General features: G+C 35.8%; 1 protein-coding gene across 2 annotated transcripts in view; it reads right to left on the bottom strand.

The window, feature by feature from the left end:
• LOC111158218 (REV3 like, DNA directed polymerase zeta catalytic subunit) overlaps positions 1-18,495 on the bottom strand; it is a 183,512-nt gene that overhangs the window by 75,534 nt on the left and 89,483 nt on the right. For both annotated transcript variants that reach the window (XM_022520135.1, XM_022520136.1), the window contains 4 exons: positions 17,907-18,026; positions 14,402-14,639; positions 9,229-9,371; positions 4,001-8,159 (listed from right to left, as the gene is read on the bottom strand). In XM_022520135.1, the coding sequence (XP_022375843.1) occupies positions 4,001-8,159; positions 9,229-9,371; positions 14,402-14,639; positions 17,907-18,026 (4,660 nt within the window). The remainder of the gene's footprint in view (positions 1-4,000; positions 8,160-9,228; positions 9,372-14,401; positions 14,640-17,906; positions 18,027-18,495) is intronic.

The raw sequence follows: 18,495 nt of genomic DNA, 5'->3' as shown, positions 1-18,495 counted from the left end.
ATACCAGGAAAGAAGGTATTTTTTTTGTTTTAAGTGCCCCATGAAGCCTCCTTTTCTCCAAGGAGATGGCACAAACTGATCATATTCCTTTCCTCTACTCAAATAACTCTCCATCGTCACCACATATGAATAAAAAAAATGGAATAATTTTATCATTAGAGATCATCTCCCTGGATCTTATCTACAGCCTCTCTAGACATTCTCTAGTAGCTACAGTAGTTTAGCAAAACCAGTCAGTTCAAACATATCTTTGTACTCCCCCAAGTCCTTTCAAACATTAAAAAAATCACACACAATTGAGATAAATTACCATATTCTTACTCCCCTTTACATAGCAAGGCTTAACACTAACATTAAAAACTTTAGGTTGGCAGAGGCCACAGAATACATAGCATAAATGCTGATAATGTATGTGTATGTGGGGAATCACTATTAAAAGGTAGCCGCATTTATTTTTCAATAGTTGGAAATATCAAGTTAAACTTCTTTCTCTAACATATATCCACTGGTACTGTCTCTGTCTTTTGCAACAAGAAAATCTATTTTTTCTTCCTTATGGTATCTCTTTCCTGGATATGAAGATAAGTTCTTAGTTTTTCCAGTTACTTTTTCTAGGGCATGATTTCCCAAATATCCTGATCATTCTCTACATAAAACTCAATAAACTGGATTCATTTTTTCTGATTTAGAGCAGAAGGATTACCACAGGTGCTTTTCCCCTTTACGTGGAAAGACTTTGGCCCTTAATAGTTAACTCTGTAACCACCTCCCAGCTATATAAAGAATCAGAAGAAAGATTATCGCTACTGAAGAAAATGAGTTCATGTGTTATGTGACATAGCCAACTCTAATATTAATGATACAGAGATCATAATGAAGTAAAAAATAACAAAAACTGGTGAGGTATGGTAAATTCAGCTCTCTTGAATATGTCAACAGTGTGGTTATTGCTACAACTCATGTCATAATATACATCAAGAGTCTTCCATTTTTTAGTAATCCTACTTCTAAGACTATATGGAAAAACCCCAAAATACAAGATGTGCTTCATGAAGAAAACAATAATCACATAATTATCTATACTGGCAGAACAGGGAACAAACTTTCTGTTCAATAAAATATACATATGATAGGATTATCATGTAGTCATTAAAATGATGTTTCCAGAAACTCATAATTTGGAAAATGTTTATAATATTAGGTGAAAAAAATCTGTATGCAATACTGTGACTACAGTAAGATAACAGAACAAAATAAAAACTATACATTTAAAAAAACTAAAATAGGGGGTGCCTGGGTGGCTCAGTGGGTTAAGCCGCTGCCTTCGGCTCAGGTCATGATCTCAGAGTCCTGGGATCGAGCCCCGCATCGGGCTCTCTGCTCGGCAGGGAGCCTGCTTCCTCCTCTCTCTCTGCCTGCCTCTCTCCCTACTTGTGATCTCTCTGTCAAATAAATAAATAAAATCTTAAAAAAAAAAAAAAAAAAACTAAAATAGGGACGCCTGGGTGGCTCAGTTGGTTAAGCCGCTGCCTTCGGCTCAGGTCATGATCCCAGGGTCTTGGGATCGAGTCCCACATTGGGCTCCTTGCTCGGCAGGGAGCCTGCTTCTCTCGCTGCCTTTGCCTGCCTCTCTGCCTGCCTGTGCTCGCTCTCGCTTCTCTCTCTATGACAAATAAATAAATGAAATCTTTAAAAAAAAAAAAATAAATAATAATTAAAAAAAAAAAAAAACTAAAATAAAAAACCACATTAGGGCGCCTGGGTGGCTCAGTTGGTTAAGCAATTGCTTTCGACTCAGGTCATGGTCCCCGAGTCCTGGGATCGAGTCCCAGATCGGGCTCCCAGCTCTATGGGGGGTTTGCTTCTCCCTCTGACCTCCCCTCTCATGCTCTCTCTCACTCTCTCTCTCTCAAAATAAATAAAAATCTTAAAAAACAAACAAACAAACAACAAAAAAACCCACATTAAAATACTGAGTGGTTGTCAATAGGTAGAGAAATTGTGGGACTTTTATTCTTTTATACCTCCTAAATTTACTATAGTAAATAGTTTTATATTAAAAATTGTTTTTCAAAAATAATGACTATCATCCTTTTATTTCAGCTGCATGACGAGTCTCAAAGTTGGACAACAACTAACAGCAACAGAGTTAATGACTAACACATGGTAAGGTAACAGAATTAAAAATTAGATATGCAAGGCTCGAGACGGAAAAAAAATAGTTCAGGTTAAAAACATACCATAATCACTACTGATAAAAGCCAAAGCCCCCCAAATAATGGAAACTAATGCTTAAGGAACAGACGTTCATATATTCTGGAAGTGAAATAAAAGAAAGAGTCCCATTTTTGTTATAAGACCACACATAGGTACCAAGCAAAACAAAACTGTAGAACTGTGTATTAGGAAGGCTGGGGAAGAAATTTTCTGTCTTCCACTTCTAATCTTTAGCAGAGGAAACTTTTAACCTGTATTTCTTATCACTTTTTCTCAAACCCTTCTTAAATAGACTCCTGCCGGATTATTGCTGATCTGCTGGGTAAAATCCTGGTATTCACTGTGTCTTTTTTACTGGGGTCAAGAACACGGTGCTGCTGAAGGTTACTGTACACAGGTGGTGTGGCTTCTTGCCTTAGGTGACTCTTCATCTCTCTTCTATCCTTTAGACTAAGCTAAGTCAGCTGCAGAAGTCTTAGCCAGCCTCCTCTGCTTCTGACTGGATGACTGAAATGAACTGCCTCTCCTTGCAACTGGTTAGGTAAATGGGATAAAAGACACGGGGGGTGGGGAGTAGGAACAAAAATCATCACTTAAATGGCCTGGGTTAAGTTATGTTCCCAACTTAGTTCCTATCAGTTATATTCTACCTTGGTGATGCAAGAGGTACAGAATACCTACTTAACTACTGGCTTATAAATAAACCGATACTGATGCCTTTGTGTTTTGCTATTGGCTGTGTATATGTGTGTGTGTGTATGCATCTGTCTACTGCCTCTCTGAAAAGATTTTTTTCTTTTTAATGTTACTGGGTTACATATTACTGGTGTTTTATTTTAAAATTATTCTTTATCATGGCACCAAATTAATATTTTAGGATTCATTTTGGCACAGCATCTGGCTACAGTATATTTATTTTCTATGGATTTTAGTTTGGCTATTCCTATTTTGAGTAAGAGCCTCTTACATGGATTCAAATTCTCTCTATTCACAAATCTTTGTACTAGTCTGACCCACATTACCAATTCCTTTGCAATGATTTTGTTTCCAACAGCCTGAAGAAATTCAAGTTCATTATTGAGGGAGAAATTTCAGAGGATTAGCTAACATTTCCTCATATTTACCAAGAGAACTATGAGATTATTTCCTTTTCAAATAGTCTATTTGTATGTTTTTTTTTATTATTATTATTATGTTCAATTAGCCTTTTTTTAAAAAACGAGAGATAAGGAGAAGTCAAGTCCATCTTGTATCCCTAATAACTGGACAAACTAATAGGAGTAACAATACGACTGAAGATGTTGGCAACATGAAAAGAAAATGATATAATACAAACAAGTTAAAATAATCTTCATTTAGAGATATACCATAAAGTACTTAAAACATATATACTCATTTCAAACATATTTAACTTCTTTCAAAAATTGTAAAAATTTACAATTTTAGAAATAAACACCATTTTTAAAATGATAAATGTGCTTAAGTATTATCACATCCTTCTTAATCTGGGATCATGTCACAGTGAGCCTCTGCATCTCTAATCCCTGATGTTGACACAGTGTTAACAGTAAGATTGAAGACCAACACTTATCAGCTTAAAGTTCTCAAGGTGCAACCACCCAGCTAGTTTGTGAATTTTCTCAGAAGTCCTAATTATGAACCACTTTTACAATGATTTACTTATAAATACAGTATATTACAGCCAGAACACGAGCAGTCAGGTACCAATGTTATATTCACTATAAGTACTCAGAGTGACTCAAGAAAAAATAATTCTGATTACCTGGGCTTTTCTGGTACATCAGAAGGATTACTGCAAAATGGTTCCTGGTAAATAGTTTCTGAAAGGTCATGATCCAACAAAGTTGCCATAATTTCTTCCCTACTTGGTGGGGACATAAGTGGTTTCAGAATGTGAGCAGTTCGAGGGGTGAAACTGCCGTTTTTAGATTGTGAGGGAGAGCTGGTAGACCTTGGTGAACTATCGGGAGTTGGTGTCAATATATCATTGTTTCTTGAAACATACAATTCTAAATCTTCAGAGGCTGCATCCAGAAGTTCACCATCAGGGGAGGATAGTATTGTAGTAAAAGAGGTATTGACTGAGTCAAGAGACTGTTGCATCTCTTTTCTGGTATGACCTTGAATCCAGTCTGAAGTGCCTGGCTGTGAGAGGCTAAGAAACACTTCTTTGCTTACTGAACTCCTATTCAATCTGGATTTTTCATTTAGACAGTCCTCTGCCTGCTGGACACAGAAAGAATCCATTATTGAATTAGAGCGAGTTGTTAGAGGATGGAAGGTACTTTTCCACTGGTTGTGGCGATGATTCTCATTGTTATCAACTGATGATTTCTCAAACAGTTCAGGACTTAGAGTGCTAGATCTAATCCATGAGGTTGAGTCTGAGGCATGATGCTTGTCTTCATCACACTTCTGGTTATCATGACTTAAAAACTCATTTTTTTCTATGGTTTGTCCTGGGAAAAGATCCTGAACTGCATCACTTAAGAATTTCTGAGGCAAATTCTGATCAGCTGGGACAAACTGACTTCCAGAATAAAAGCTACAAAATCCAGTTTGACCTATTGTATTAATATCAAAATTATAATTATGTTCAGGAGACAAGCTATCTTCAAGTGAGTAACAGCTCTCAAAACCTGGATCTGAAAAAAAGATGGGACTGTCATCTGATAGAGAGTTATCCAACTGGCCAGAGTTTTGTAAATTTAGAGAGTCTACTTTAAGAAGTTTGGGAACTTTTTCTTTAGGTTTTGTAGTTCTGGGAGTTCGAGGTTTTCTTGAAGCCGTTACTGATCGTGTTCGTTTAATTGTTTTGTTTTGCTCAAGGGAACCAGAAATATTTTTGTTTGGTTGATGTTTATTAGGTAATGGGTCTTGCATAATATTTGCATTTTGTGCTTTCTGCTGTCTTTTCTGTAACAATTCTTTTAGAACTGCCAGTCCAGACTGGCCTTCACCAAACGCTGAAGGTGTTGACACATTGCGACTTTTACACTGAGAAAGTGCTTTGGTTTGTGAAATTGCTTCTGACAATGACCTCTGTTTTACCTTTTCAGGTTTAAAATTGGACATATCTAAAATAAAGCCCCTTTGTTTTTGCTCCCATGCTATTTGTTTGATTGGACTTCTCAAGGAAGTTACAAAGCAATTATTAGGCATTTGGCTTTCCTCTGAAGCTGCATTTCCTGGAGAACAAGTTTCACTGTGCTTTGACTGTTCTGCCATGCACACAATCTGCTGCTGACTGTCTTTGCAATGCAAAAAATTAGGGGCATATGCCTGGTCTGGCTTTGATTCTAAAGAATTACGATATTCATTTAATTTCCCGATAGATGACAAATAACTTTTTTGTGTATTTGCATTCTCTTCTGTCTTTGGAGACATTATACCCGAAGATATCTGTGTATTCTGGGCTACCTGAGACAAATGGTTGGAAAGATCAAATATATTTTTTTGAATTAAGGTTGATTCTTTTAGAGTAAACATAGTATTTTGATTATGAGACCTCTGAACATTAATTTTTGAGATTCCAGGTCCCAAAGAACTACAAACAACTGATGAATGCAAATCATCTCGTGAGCTGGGGAATGTTTGCAAATCTACAGGCTTCTTGCTTTCTAAAAAAGAAGAAAAACAGCCAGATAAATTTTGTTGTGCATGAATTCCAGTGGGCAGGGGAGCAGAAAGGGGATGATCTATAGCAGAGCCCATTAGTGACACATCTTTCTGTTTAAAAAGTAATTGAGAGCCTCCAGAAGTATTTGAGGTCTCAGACACATTCTGATGTTTCAGCACAAACTTAACTTCAGCACCAGACTGAGATTTTATTTTTTCATCTTTAATTGTTATATGTTTTCTTGACATAGCTTTCTCATTTGTTTTTTGTTTCTGTTTTGCTCTCTGTTTCTTTTTTCCATCATCTCCTACTTTATTTGTCTGATTCCGTTTGTTCCTTTTCTTAGTAACTACAGAGGGATTAACAAGCTTAGTTTTTGATTTCTTAACCTGCGCTCTTGCTCGACTATTTTTTTCCATACGAGAATTAACAGTCTTGTTATTACATGCATTAGGACCCTTAAAAAGCACTGTTTCTTTATCTGCAGCAGCCAACATTTCTTCAGCTCTTGGATCTGTGGGAGACCAGCAGCGAGGGGGAGAAGAATTTATGGGACTTGTGCTTCTCTCAGAAAGAAAACCTAGTTTAGACATAACATCACTATAATTCAAGTCACAGTCTTCGGTTTCAGCATTGTAAGATGGCAAGGGAGGCGACAGGATGGCATGTGACCGTTTTCGCCTGAAAGACAAAGTTCTTTTAATATTTTCACTATTTGTCCTTTGTTGCTTACCAGTTTTTTTCTTAGCAGACTTATGTTTTGATTTTCTTCTGTGACTTTTCTTTGGTGTTAGTGGATAAATGGGATATTTGGTTGCAGGGGAGTCAGGAACTTTTGGCCAAAAATCCTTCAAAGGTGCAAGCTTTTTATATAGTTCCATTTTTTCCTCTGTCAATATAACTTGTTTTTCTTTAGAGTCTATTTTTCCTAGCTTCACAAGCATATTTTTTCTCCCTCTAAATCTATTAATAATAATATACTTTATGATGACAGGGGGTAGCTTTTTAGACATTTTTCTTCGTTTTCGAGCTTTGAGAGTTCCATCTAAACTTTCACCAATTTCCATGGGATGAGGTAGGCTAATTTTTGAGTTGTGTGTTACAAAACTTGACTCACTATCTTCAGTCTCATAATTCACCTTGCGTTTGGCTCTAAGTGTATATTTATTTCCATACAATCCAAAGGACTGTTCAGTTTCTAAGGTTCCATCTCCAAAGTGACAGTCTATAAAACTGTCTGCAGGTGTTTTATTTTCAAAAGCTCCACGGGTGACTTTAATTAGATCACTCGCCAATCCGTTATCCTTCTCAGGATTACAAGGATTATTTTGTATACAATTATCTTTTGTGGACACAGTCTCACTAGTTTTGGTAGAAGTCTCCTGATGACCTATAAACTTCTTTTTATTCATTTTTAACCGGGACTGTTTACTGCTGGGTTGTAGTTTGTATGTGACAGGAGAGAGTTTCTGTGGTCTACTGAGACAGTTAGAAAGAACAACACTGGGAAAAAACATATAATGTGCTGCTTGCTGGCTGAGGCTTGGCTTTTCTGTCTTATGTTCTTGAAACTCTTCATATCTAATTTTAAGTTTATTTAGCCCACTTTCATCAGCAATGCTATCAAGAGAATGTACCATAGTTCTATTTTCTCCTGAGCATGAGAGCAAGTCACAATTTTCAGTTAATGATGAAGGGAATAAACTATTCAGAGCTGTGCTGTTTCCTTTTTCATTTCCTTCAGAGGATAACTTACTTTTTGAATGACTTAGGTCAGAAAAGTTGAAAGAATTTTTGCCCAATGTACTTTCACTACTATGACGGTTCATGTGTATAAAAGGGGCATCCTTATCAATTTTTCTAATATTTGTATACTTTCTACTTGGTGCCTGTCTTGTAACAGATGGAATATCCTCTTCATAATCAAAAATACTACTTTCACAGGAAGATACTGGGAGGCTATCTTTCTTACTTTCTTTATGAGAGTTTTCTGAATGGACAGAATTGCTCAAAGATCCAGGGTACTTCATGGAGTAAGTACTTTCATTTGTAAAAGAAGCAACTGAATGATCTAGACATTTTTCTATGTTGTTTGGCTGTGGAAGTTCTTCAATTAAATCTTCCTTATTCAAAACATGGGAAGAAAGGGCACTTGTGTGTTTACACTGAAAGGTAATCTTAGCAGAAGATGGGGGTTCTAACGTAGCAGCATCCTTGTGGAAGATGGAAGGTTTTACTGATAGCTTGCTTGTTGCAATCACAGAAGAGTGGGTCCTGGAATTTTCGTTGTTCAATGGATTGTCTGAAATTGGGGGAAATAGAATTTATTTCACCTTCATGCTTTTAATTTTTAAAATATTTCTCCATACTATCATCATGAAAGAAGCTATATGAAATTACGTTTCCATGCTTAAAATGGTTATCTTAACAAAATGTCATTCCTCTCATTAAGATAATAACTCAATCTAACTAATCAACAGTCAGTTACACTTGATTATTATTCATTATTTTAAACATATTTCTTTTTGTCAGAAATAAGTTATATTAGGGGTTCCAGGGTGGCTCAGTTGGTTGAGCTGCTGACTCTCGATTTTGGCTCAGGTCATGAGCTAAGGGTCCTGGGATCAAGCTCTGCAAGGGCTCTACACAGAGCATGTTGTCTCTCTTTCTCTCTCAAAAAAAAATTTTTTAAGTAAAAATTAAAAAAAGAAATTTTGTATTAATATTCAGTGCCTTCGTGGTGAATAGGGAAAAATACTGTCACCTTGAAAAATTTTCATAAAACAGTATGCTTCTTTGTATTATCACTTCAAATAAGCTGAGAGTATTTTTTCTCAAGTTTTTATTTAAATTCCAATTAGTTAACATCTGAATGTATTTCTTACAGTTTATGCTACTTAAATGTTAACATGATAAACTGATTAAAGTCTATGAAGTTTTAAATCAGTGATTTACAAATATTATACTCTTAGAAATAGGAAATAATCAGATATTCACATTCTTACAAAAGAAAAAATCTTGGAGAAGGACAAAACATAATAGATAGTATTGTCAAAGCTTCACACTTAGCCGATTTTGTATGTGTGATTACAGTTGGTTTTTTTTTTTTAAAGATTTTATTTATTTATTTGACAGACAGAGATCACAAGTAGGCAGAGAGGCAGGCAGAGAGAGAGAGAGGAGGAAGCAGGCTCCCTGCCGAGAAGAGAGCCCGATGTGGGGCTCGATCCCAGGACCCTGGGATCATGACCTGAGCCGAAGGCAGAGGCTTTAACCCACTGAGCCACCCAGGCGCCCGTGATTACAGTTTTAAAAGCAAATATATTCTCAGCTGCTAAATCATAAAATGCTCTTAGTATTAGATAACTTACCACTGTTTTCATCTGCAGTTCCATCTAACTGAGGTATAGAAAGATTGGCTAGAAGCAAACTGTTATTATTCCATTCCATTTCTTCTTCTGAAGATGAATCATCCTCTTCAGTTGAGCTTCTATGGGTATTTCTACACAGTGATCTAGAGAATATTAAGATTTATTATGAGTATGATCATAGAAAAAGCATGTCAGATTAAAAATATTTGCTTAATCTGATGTTGTAACAGTAAAATTGAAAAGATCTGAAAATTAGAACCTCAAAAAGAAAAGCAGATTTATCTTGCTTTAGTATTATGTTCTATAAAAAGTTATTGCAGATAAACTTAACATCCTTTTCATGTGAGCTAGAAGACACCATCATTCCTGTATCCAAAGCTCCACAATATCCTGGACTACCATATCTAATCATGTTCTTCCTTATATTCTCCCCCTCATCCTATTATTAGATATAGATAACAGCTTGGCTGAGAACCCAATAACTTCTAAAAAGGTAGCATCCCGGCAAATTTAGAGAAGTCTCCACAAATATACAATCTCTACAGTGTGAACTAGAAAAAACAAACACAAAAGTAATTACGCAAGGGGGTATTCCGGTCAGGCTGGAAGAGAAAACAGGGGTCAGAGGAGCTAGGAAGTAGTAGAGGTGATGAGTCAATCCGAGCAGCGGCTCTAAAGCAGGTTACTAAAGAATTCAGATGGACGGTGAAGCCCAGATAGATAATCTCTTCAGGGTTCATCTCTTATTGATTTAAATTTTTTCACTAAGTCCTAGCTTGATACTTCCCTTTCTATCCATACCTAAGCTTTTCTTTCTCTGGTCTCAAAAATTTGAAAGTGTCCCTTAATTATACATGTAACAGTTTCTCCATTAATCCTTTACCAAATCAAAATTTGTCCTAAAACCACTGTCTTAAGAGCTGAAAGAATTATTAGAGGTCATCTAGTCTAATTTTCTACTGAATGCAAAAACCTTATTTTTAACAGATGACAAAATCTCCACTCTTACATTCTCAGTATAAGGGGCTTGCTTGCTGTCCACGAGTTAATCTTTTCCATTATTAATTGTTAGGATTTTTTCCCCTCTGTTACACAGTACTTTCCAAATTCCATTCATTATTTCTGCTTTTGTCCTGCGTTGTTATATGTAGCCTATTGTTGCTATTTTCCATATGATAACTTTAAAATATTTGAAGGCATTTATAATTTATCCCGTAATTCCTCTCTAATTAGACCAAACATTATCTATCCTTTTCCACTCTGGAAAACAGTATGGAAATTCCTCAAAAAGTTGAACATGGTGCTACCCTATGACCCAGTAATTGCACTCCTAGGGATTTGCCCCAAAGACACAAGTGTAGTGATCCAAAGGGGCACATGCACCCCAATGTTTATAGCAGCCATGCTCACAATAGCCAAACTATGGGAAGAGTCCAGATGTCCAATGACAGATGAATGGATAAAAAAGAATACTACTAAGAATACTAAGAAAAAGGAATACTATTAAGCCATCAAAAGAGATGAAATCTGGCCATTTGCAAGACATGGATGGAACTAAAGGGTATTATGCTAAGTGAAATAAGTCAATCAGAGAAAGACAATTACCATATGATCTCATTCATATGTGGAAGAAGCAAGCAAAATAGAGGATCATAGGGGAAGAGAGGAAAAAATAAAATGAAATCAGAGAGGGAGACAAACTGTAAAAGACTCTTAATCATTGGAAACTGAGGGTTGCTGGAGGGGAGGTGGGATGGGGGGATAGGTTAACGGAGTGATGCACATTAAGGAAGGCATGTGATGTTATGAGCACTGGGTATTATATAAGACTGATAAATCACTGACCTCTACCTTGGAAACCAATAATATATGTTTAATTAACTGAACGTAAAATCAGAAAAAAATAAAAATAAATAAATAAAAGTGACAGTGTTCACAGATCCTTCCTTTTCTTTCTCTTCTTTCCCTTTCCTGTCCTTTCTCAGGATTCTTAAAATATGGTACTCAGAGCAAAATATAACATCCAAATACAATTGAAGAACTCCTTTTCTAGACACTATACTTCTATTTTTCAATCTCTTTCTAAAGTACATTAATGAAATGTTTCAGTTTGTTTTCCCAAGGTTGACTTGGGCATGGTTTTCACAGGATTGGTCCAGTTAATGAACATATAAGCATTCATTAATTGTGGGACAAACCGTGCCTATGATTTTAAACAGGCTGACACTACTGGTAACAAGTAGATAGTGACTCTAAGAATTTTATATATTTGAATGTGTATCTACTTAATACAGGCTCAAAAATATAAATAACTATATAAGATATCATCTAAGAAATGTAGAAAAATGCTAATGAGACACTAAAGGTAAAATCAAAGAAATAATACCAAATAAAACAATCAAGAAAGAGAAAAACAAATGGAAATAAGAAAAAGTGAAATGCCACAATATCAATCAAATAGAAATATCAGATAGTCAACACATTGCTAAAATATGAAAGAAGCGATCCAATTTATTACAGCAAGACTTAAATACATCAAGTAAATACTGTAATCATTTTATTAATAAAATCTAAAATCTGTTAGAATAATAAATGTTACCCTAGGTACAGCTGGTAGCTAATAATTAAATTAATTATTTTGGCAACCATACAACACTATAGACTTATTGTGCTCTTAATAAAGTAAAATCATGGCTTTCCAACAGAAATTAAACCCAGAATAGATAGTTAAGCCCAGAGAGACGGTCTACCTAGTCTGTATTTATAAAGCTGACTGACTGAACCTAAACACATGACTCTACATTAGGCATCACCTATTCAGTTCTGAGATATTTTTGGACTATATTCTGTCACCTAGTGAATTACCAATCTCTAATATTTGTGAAAATCTCAATCCAATCTAGCATGATACTTGGCATTTAAGCATTTATGTTGTTTTTTAAATTTTTTTTCTTTAAATATTTTATTTATTTATTTATGTGACAGACAGAGAGATCACAAGTAGGCAGAGAGGCAGGCAGAGGGGGAAGGGCGGGGAAGCAGGCTCCCTGCGAAGCAGAGAGCCCGATGCAGGGCTCGATCCCAGGACCTTGGGATATGACCTGAGCAGAAGGCAGAGGCTTTAACCCACTGAGCCACCCAGGCACCCCAGCATTTATGTTGTTTTTAAGTGCAAAGTCATGTAAATTCTTGTGAACCCACCTAACTGGTCACTACTGCCAATTTCTACTACTGCCAGTAGGAGTCACTACTACTCCTTATTTACAAGGATACTATGTAAGACTTACAAGACTCAATATGATTATAACATTCCCCTAAATAACCATATTTAAAAAGGATATAAAGACAGTAGAGCATGACTTGAACTCATGAAGATTCCTGATATTCTCTGCTTCCCTTCTTCCCTTTCTGGTGCCCATGTTTACTTAAAAATCGTAATTATTATCCCTATTATAAAGGAGAACTTAGAGGCAAGGAGGAGACCAATTAAAAAGTGAGTCATAGTGTTCCAGATAAATGATAATGAAGGCCCAAACTAGGATATTAACCTTGGGAGGGAGGAGGGTGGAAGGACAGAATGGCAAAAGAGGGCAAGTCAAATACAACACTGAAGTTGCAAACTTCCAGAAGTTGGGGGGGATTTATTATTACAGAAATAACAGAGAAACAAGAACAAAGCCATCTATAGGCTGACGTGGTTGAGGCATTTCCCAATAGGCTATTCCATGCAAAGATTGATCAAGTTTATATTAAAAAATTGAAAAAACAACTTATAGAGATCTACAAAAATGTTATGTCTTTCACTTCACTTTATTTTTTTAATAGTTAGGAAATATTGACAAAAGACATTTTATGACATTGTTAAGGGTCAAATCTATCAGGAAATCAAATACTGATTCTGTCTGGACCAGGTAGCATTCGTTCTTCAAAGGTCAACCTCTGAGTCTTTGAATGACTTATCACTGTCACTGGAAAGGGAACTGAGTACATGAAGCTAGGAAAGTATGAAATAATATTTTGTAGGTTTGGATTCTCCACCCATAGAATGAAAATGGAATTCTTTGAGGAAGCATACTGCGAAAATACAGAAAAAGGTTATATACACAGATAACAAGAGAACATTTCAAACAAAGAGTTCAGAAGTTCTGGTATTATTTACCTATGTTTGAAGGAGAGGCATATTCAGTGTTTCAGGCTCAGAGGCCCAATCTTTTTCCACATACAGAACATATATAAGTCAAATCAATCAGTTTCACAAGAAACTTAATTTGGAAAACCACAGTGCCATCTTATTAATTTAATTTGAGAAATGAAGAATACCAGTGTCTGTTTCTGAGATTCTTATTTACTTATTTTTAATATTTAATTCCTTCAGTCTAATCAGACCTAAAGGCTATTTCTTGTCTTCAAGCTGGCTCTGTAACTGTTGCTGTAACCCATATAACTCTCAGAGGGAGTTCTTTTTCCTCAAGTTCAGGGATAAAGAGGCACTTCTACTTTGCCCCATTTACTATCAACACATATTAATACTACATATATAATTTCTAAAAGTTAAGTTTATGGGGGTAGAAGGAACTGGAGGAAGGTGGTCAAAAGATACAAACTTACAGTTGTAAGATAATTACTAGGGATGTAATGTACAACCTGGCGACTATAGTTACCACTCCTGTAGGATTAAAGAGGAAATTTGTTAGAATGAATCCTGAGAGTTCTCATTACAAGGAGCAGCTTTTTTCCCCCTTTTCCCCTCCATTTCTTTTTATTATATGTATATGAGAATGAAGAATGTTAACTAAACTTATTTGTGGTAATCATTTCATAATATATGTTAAGTCAAACATTTATGCTGTACAACTGAAACTCATACAGTGATATAGGTCAATTACATCTCAATAAAACTTGAAAAAAAAAACCCACCTAGGTTTAATCTTTTAATAAAACTGGAAAAAAACACCCAGGTTTAATCTTTTTAAATGTAGCAAAATTTTATTTTGCTTAGAATATGAAGTTTATGCCACATGAAAAACAAAGCACTACTTTAAAGGGATTTAAAAGAAGACTAGTTTATAAAGTATTTATATTATAAACAATAGTAAAAAATAATTTCTAATGCGAGAACAGTGATAACGATAACAGGAAATTATTAAAGTAACTGAAAGAACTAAAAAGTTACCTCTTTTTGGCACAAGGTTCTTCAATATTGCTGTCCCATCTCTGAGACATCACCAAACTAAGTTCCATTTCTTCTTTTTCAATCTGTGGTTCGTTTTCTTCATCATCACTATTTTGGGGATTTTTAGTGTTTCCAAAGAAATGACATGGTGATGGTATCCTATTTCTTCCCCCCTGATATCCATCATTTTCCAAACCAGCAAGAAGATGTACCAGAGCCTCATCAGGACTACTGTCCACTATAAAACAAGTGAAGCATCACTAACAAATAACTTTTCTCAATAATTGAACAACTAAGGTCAACTACATTCAATAAAATCACAGATGCTGGCACATACTGAAAAAATACAGCTGATGCAAAGATTTCTGTGTCAATGTAACGTTTTATCAAAGTGTGATGATCTTTGGACTCTTTGCACTGGAACGATTTTGTATCCTCATTAAAAGGAAGATTCCCCAGAACCCATCTTCTATCTCTTGAATCAGAACTTCTGAGTTAGGGCCCAGGAAGATGCATTTTAACAAGCTGTCCAAGCTTACTGCACAATTAAGCTTGAGGAACACTAAACCAAATAGGGTGACCAGGGTTTAAAACAAAATCAAAATACGTAATAAATATGTGAATTAATGCTAAGAAAGAGGTGCCTTAAAAACAATACATGTGAATACCTTATTCTCACTTAAATTTTATTTAGTGCACAGGATAGTTAAATGAAACATGTGGTTGAAAAACACAAAAGAGCTTTAAAGTAGTCAATGACATTACTTAAAAAACCTTCAAGGTTTTTTTTTCTTCTTCAAGACTATAATGAGATGCCACTTCATATGCACTATGCTTGCCAAATCAAGACAAGTAGTAAGTATTGGCAAGGAAGTCGAAGAAGGAAGTCCTACATTGCTGGTCAGACTGTAAAATGGTACACCAGCTTTGGAAAAAAGTTTGATGGTTTGTTGAAATGTTAAAAATAGTTACCATATGATACAGCAATTCCACTCCTGGTATATAACCAAGATAACTAAAAATATATGTCCACACAAAAACCTATACATAAATAATCACAGCAGTATCATTTGTAATTGACAAAAAGGTGGCAACTCACATATCCATCATGTGAAGAATGGATAAATGAACTATAATGTATATCCCTATGAGGGAATATTATTCAGTAGTGAATGAAATACTGATCCATGCTACAATTTGAATGAACCTTGAAAACATTATGCTAAGTGAAAGAAGCCACAAACAAAAGGTTATATGATTCCATTTATATGAAATGACCCAAACAGGTAAATGCAGTAAAAAAGAGAATAGATTAGTGGTTGCCAAGAGCTGAGAGGAGAGAAGAATGAGGAGTGACTGCTAATGGTTATGGAGTTGCTTTTTAGGGTGATAAAATGTCCCGGAATCAGATAGTGGTAATGGTTACATAACTGTGAACATGATAAAAATCACTGAACTTGGGGTGCCTGGGTGGCTCAGTTGGTTAAGCATCTGCCTTTGGCTAAAGTCATGATTTCAGGGTCCTAGGATCGAGCCCTGTGTTGGGTTCCCTGTTCAGTGGGGAGTCTGCCTCTCATTTGTACTCACTCTCTCTCAAATAAACAAAAGTCTTTAAAAAAAATCACTGAACCATATAAATTAGAAGGTATATTTTCTGGTATGTGAGATACATTAATAAAAGGTTTTATTTAAAAAAGGGGGGGGTGCGCCTAGGTGGCTCAGTTGGTTAAACATCTGACACTTGGTTTTCACTCACATCATGATTTCAGGGTCATGAGATTGAGCTCCACATCAGGCTCTGTACTCAGCAGGGAATCTGCTTGAGATTCTCTCTCTTCCTTTACTTCTGCCCCTTCCCTCCCAAGCATGCTCTCTCTCACAGATAATAAACAAATCTTAAATCAGTAACAAATAAAAAATAAATCTTTTTTAAAAAGACCATGAAGATAGAGCTTTGTTGCCATTTTGACAAAAATCTCTCTTTTTAAAAAGATTTTATTTACTTGACAGAGTGAGTACAAGATGGGAAAGCGGCAGGCAGAGGGAGAGAGAGAGAGAAGCAGGCTCCCTGCTCAGCAGGGATGTGGGGCTCCATTCCAGGAACTTGGGATCATGACCTGAGCTGAAGGCAGATGCTTAATGGACTGAGCCACTCAGGGGCCCCCAAAAATCTTTTCTTAAACCTAGTACTGCAGTTCATTTTTCCTGTCTCATTTTTTAAAAAAGAGCAGTATTAGCGAATGAATTATAGATATCTGACTTTCAAATCTTTGACTAGCATTGAGACTGCATTTTTGCAAACTTAGACAAGGTGGAATTTATCTACTGATGATATTCTTTTTTTTTTTTTAAAGATTTTATTTATTTATTTGACAGAGAGAGATCACAAGTAGACAGAGAGGCAGGCAGAGAGAGGGAGGGAAGCAGGCTCCTTGCTGAGCAGAGAGCCCGATGTGGGACTCGATCCCAGGACCCTGAGATCATGACCTGAGCCGAAGGCAGCGGCTTAAACCACTGAGCCACCCAGGCGCCCTACTGATGATATTCTATTTGCCTGTTTCATTCATGTCCATTTGCCTATTTCATTACATTGAAATAAGGATATGTCTCTCTCAGTCTCTTCTTCAATTCCTTCATTTTCTCGATGTTCCTCTCTTTCAGCTGCTTATTTTTTCCTCTGGGTTATTTCCTTCTGCATATACCATTCATTTATAAAGGAAAAAAGTTTTCTACTCCTGTCTCAAATGTTCCTGATATATGACTGTGTACAATAATTTTGGTATTGTTCTTAGTCCGTCAATTTGTGTTCCATTCAAATAAAAATGAAGATAACTGACAGAGGACACTGTAGAAAGCTGGGAACACATATGAGACAGTAAGAATGAAAAAACAGAAAGTTCACAAAAAAAAGAAACAAAAAATCACTAAATCAAGCAAAACAAGAGGCATGAAACTCAGTGACTTCTCACTTTTTACAATGAAATTTTAAATAAATTTCTGTAAAGATGTCAGTAATTTAGACTATATTAAGGAAATGAAATCTGACAAATGGCTTATGATGCTAATGAAGATGCATTTAGGGAGATGCAGAAATAAGAGTCATATTCTACCCAAACAAAAATTAATGGCTTAATAAGAACTGTCCAGGGAAATTTCTGATACTCACCAAGAAAAGAATTATGGTATTTTAATGTACTCAAATTTGGAAAAGTCTAACTAAAAAAAATGCATTTTTCCCCTAAAGCAATAAGATTTTCCTCCAATCAAAGTGAAGTTAAAAAAAAAAAAGGCAAAGGAATTATTTTCTTTCACAATTTTTTTTTAAAGCTGTGTAGAAAACAAAAAACAAAGCTACTTCATTTAATTCAAGGCTACATTTCATACTTACAGTAACGATTTACTGAACATGCAGAATTAACCTCTTCAAACCAAAGGAAAATACCCCCTCACATAACACACTTCCATTGATTAACATTCTGAAATTTATGATAGAATTGCTACTTACAGAAAACTGGTGACTCACTCAGTCTTTGGGTCAAAGGCTGAAAAGTCTGACTATTTTCAATGAGGTTCAAAATTGCTTCTTCATTAATAAGAGCTTCCTCCACTTTGTGTGTAGTGCGACCTTAAGATGACAAAGAATACAAAAACATTAAAGCAACAGATTAAATCTTATTATTTAGAATTTATGTAAATTAGAAACCATAATGATGCAAACTTATTTATAAAATTTTGAAGTGTTACTGTGATATGTGTTAAGTAAAAACATTATAAAACTTAGTAAAAGCCAGAGGAATATCTAACCAGTGACATGGAGTAATCATAATGGAAAAAAATAAAGCCAAAACCAGGGGTGCCTGGGTGATGCAGTTGGTTATGCCTCTGACTCTTGGTTTCTGCTCAGATATAATCTCAGGGTGGTAAGATGGAGACCTACACTGGGCTCTGTGCTCAGCGAGGAGTCTGCTTAAGACTTCCTCTCCCTCAGGACGCCTGGGTGGCTCAGTTGTTAAGCAGTTGCCTTCAGCTCAGGTCACGATCCCAGGATCCTGGGATGGAGCCCCGCATTGGGCTCCCTGCTCAGTGGGAAGCCT

Source organism: Enhydra lutris, unplaced genomic scaffold (genome assembly GCF_002288905.1).
Source record: "Enhydra lutris kenyoni isolate GAN:26980312 unplaced genomic scaffold, ASM228890v2 scaffoldscaffold58, whole genome shotgun sequence".
NCBI lineage: Eukaryota > Metazoa > Chordata > Mammalia > Carnivora > Mustelidae > Enhydra > Enhydra lutris.
This window is presented reverse-complemented; position numbering and strand designations above follow the sequence as displayed.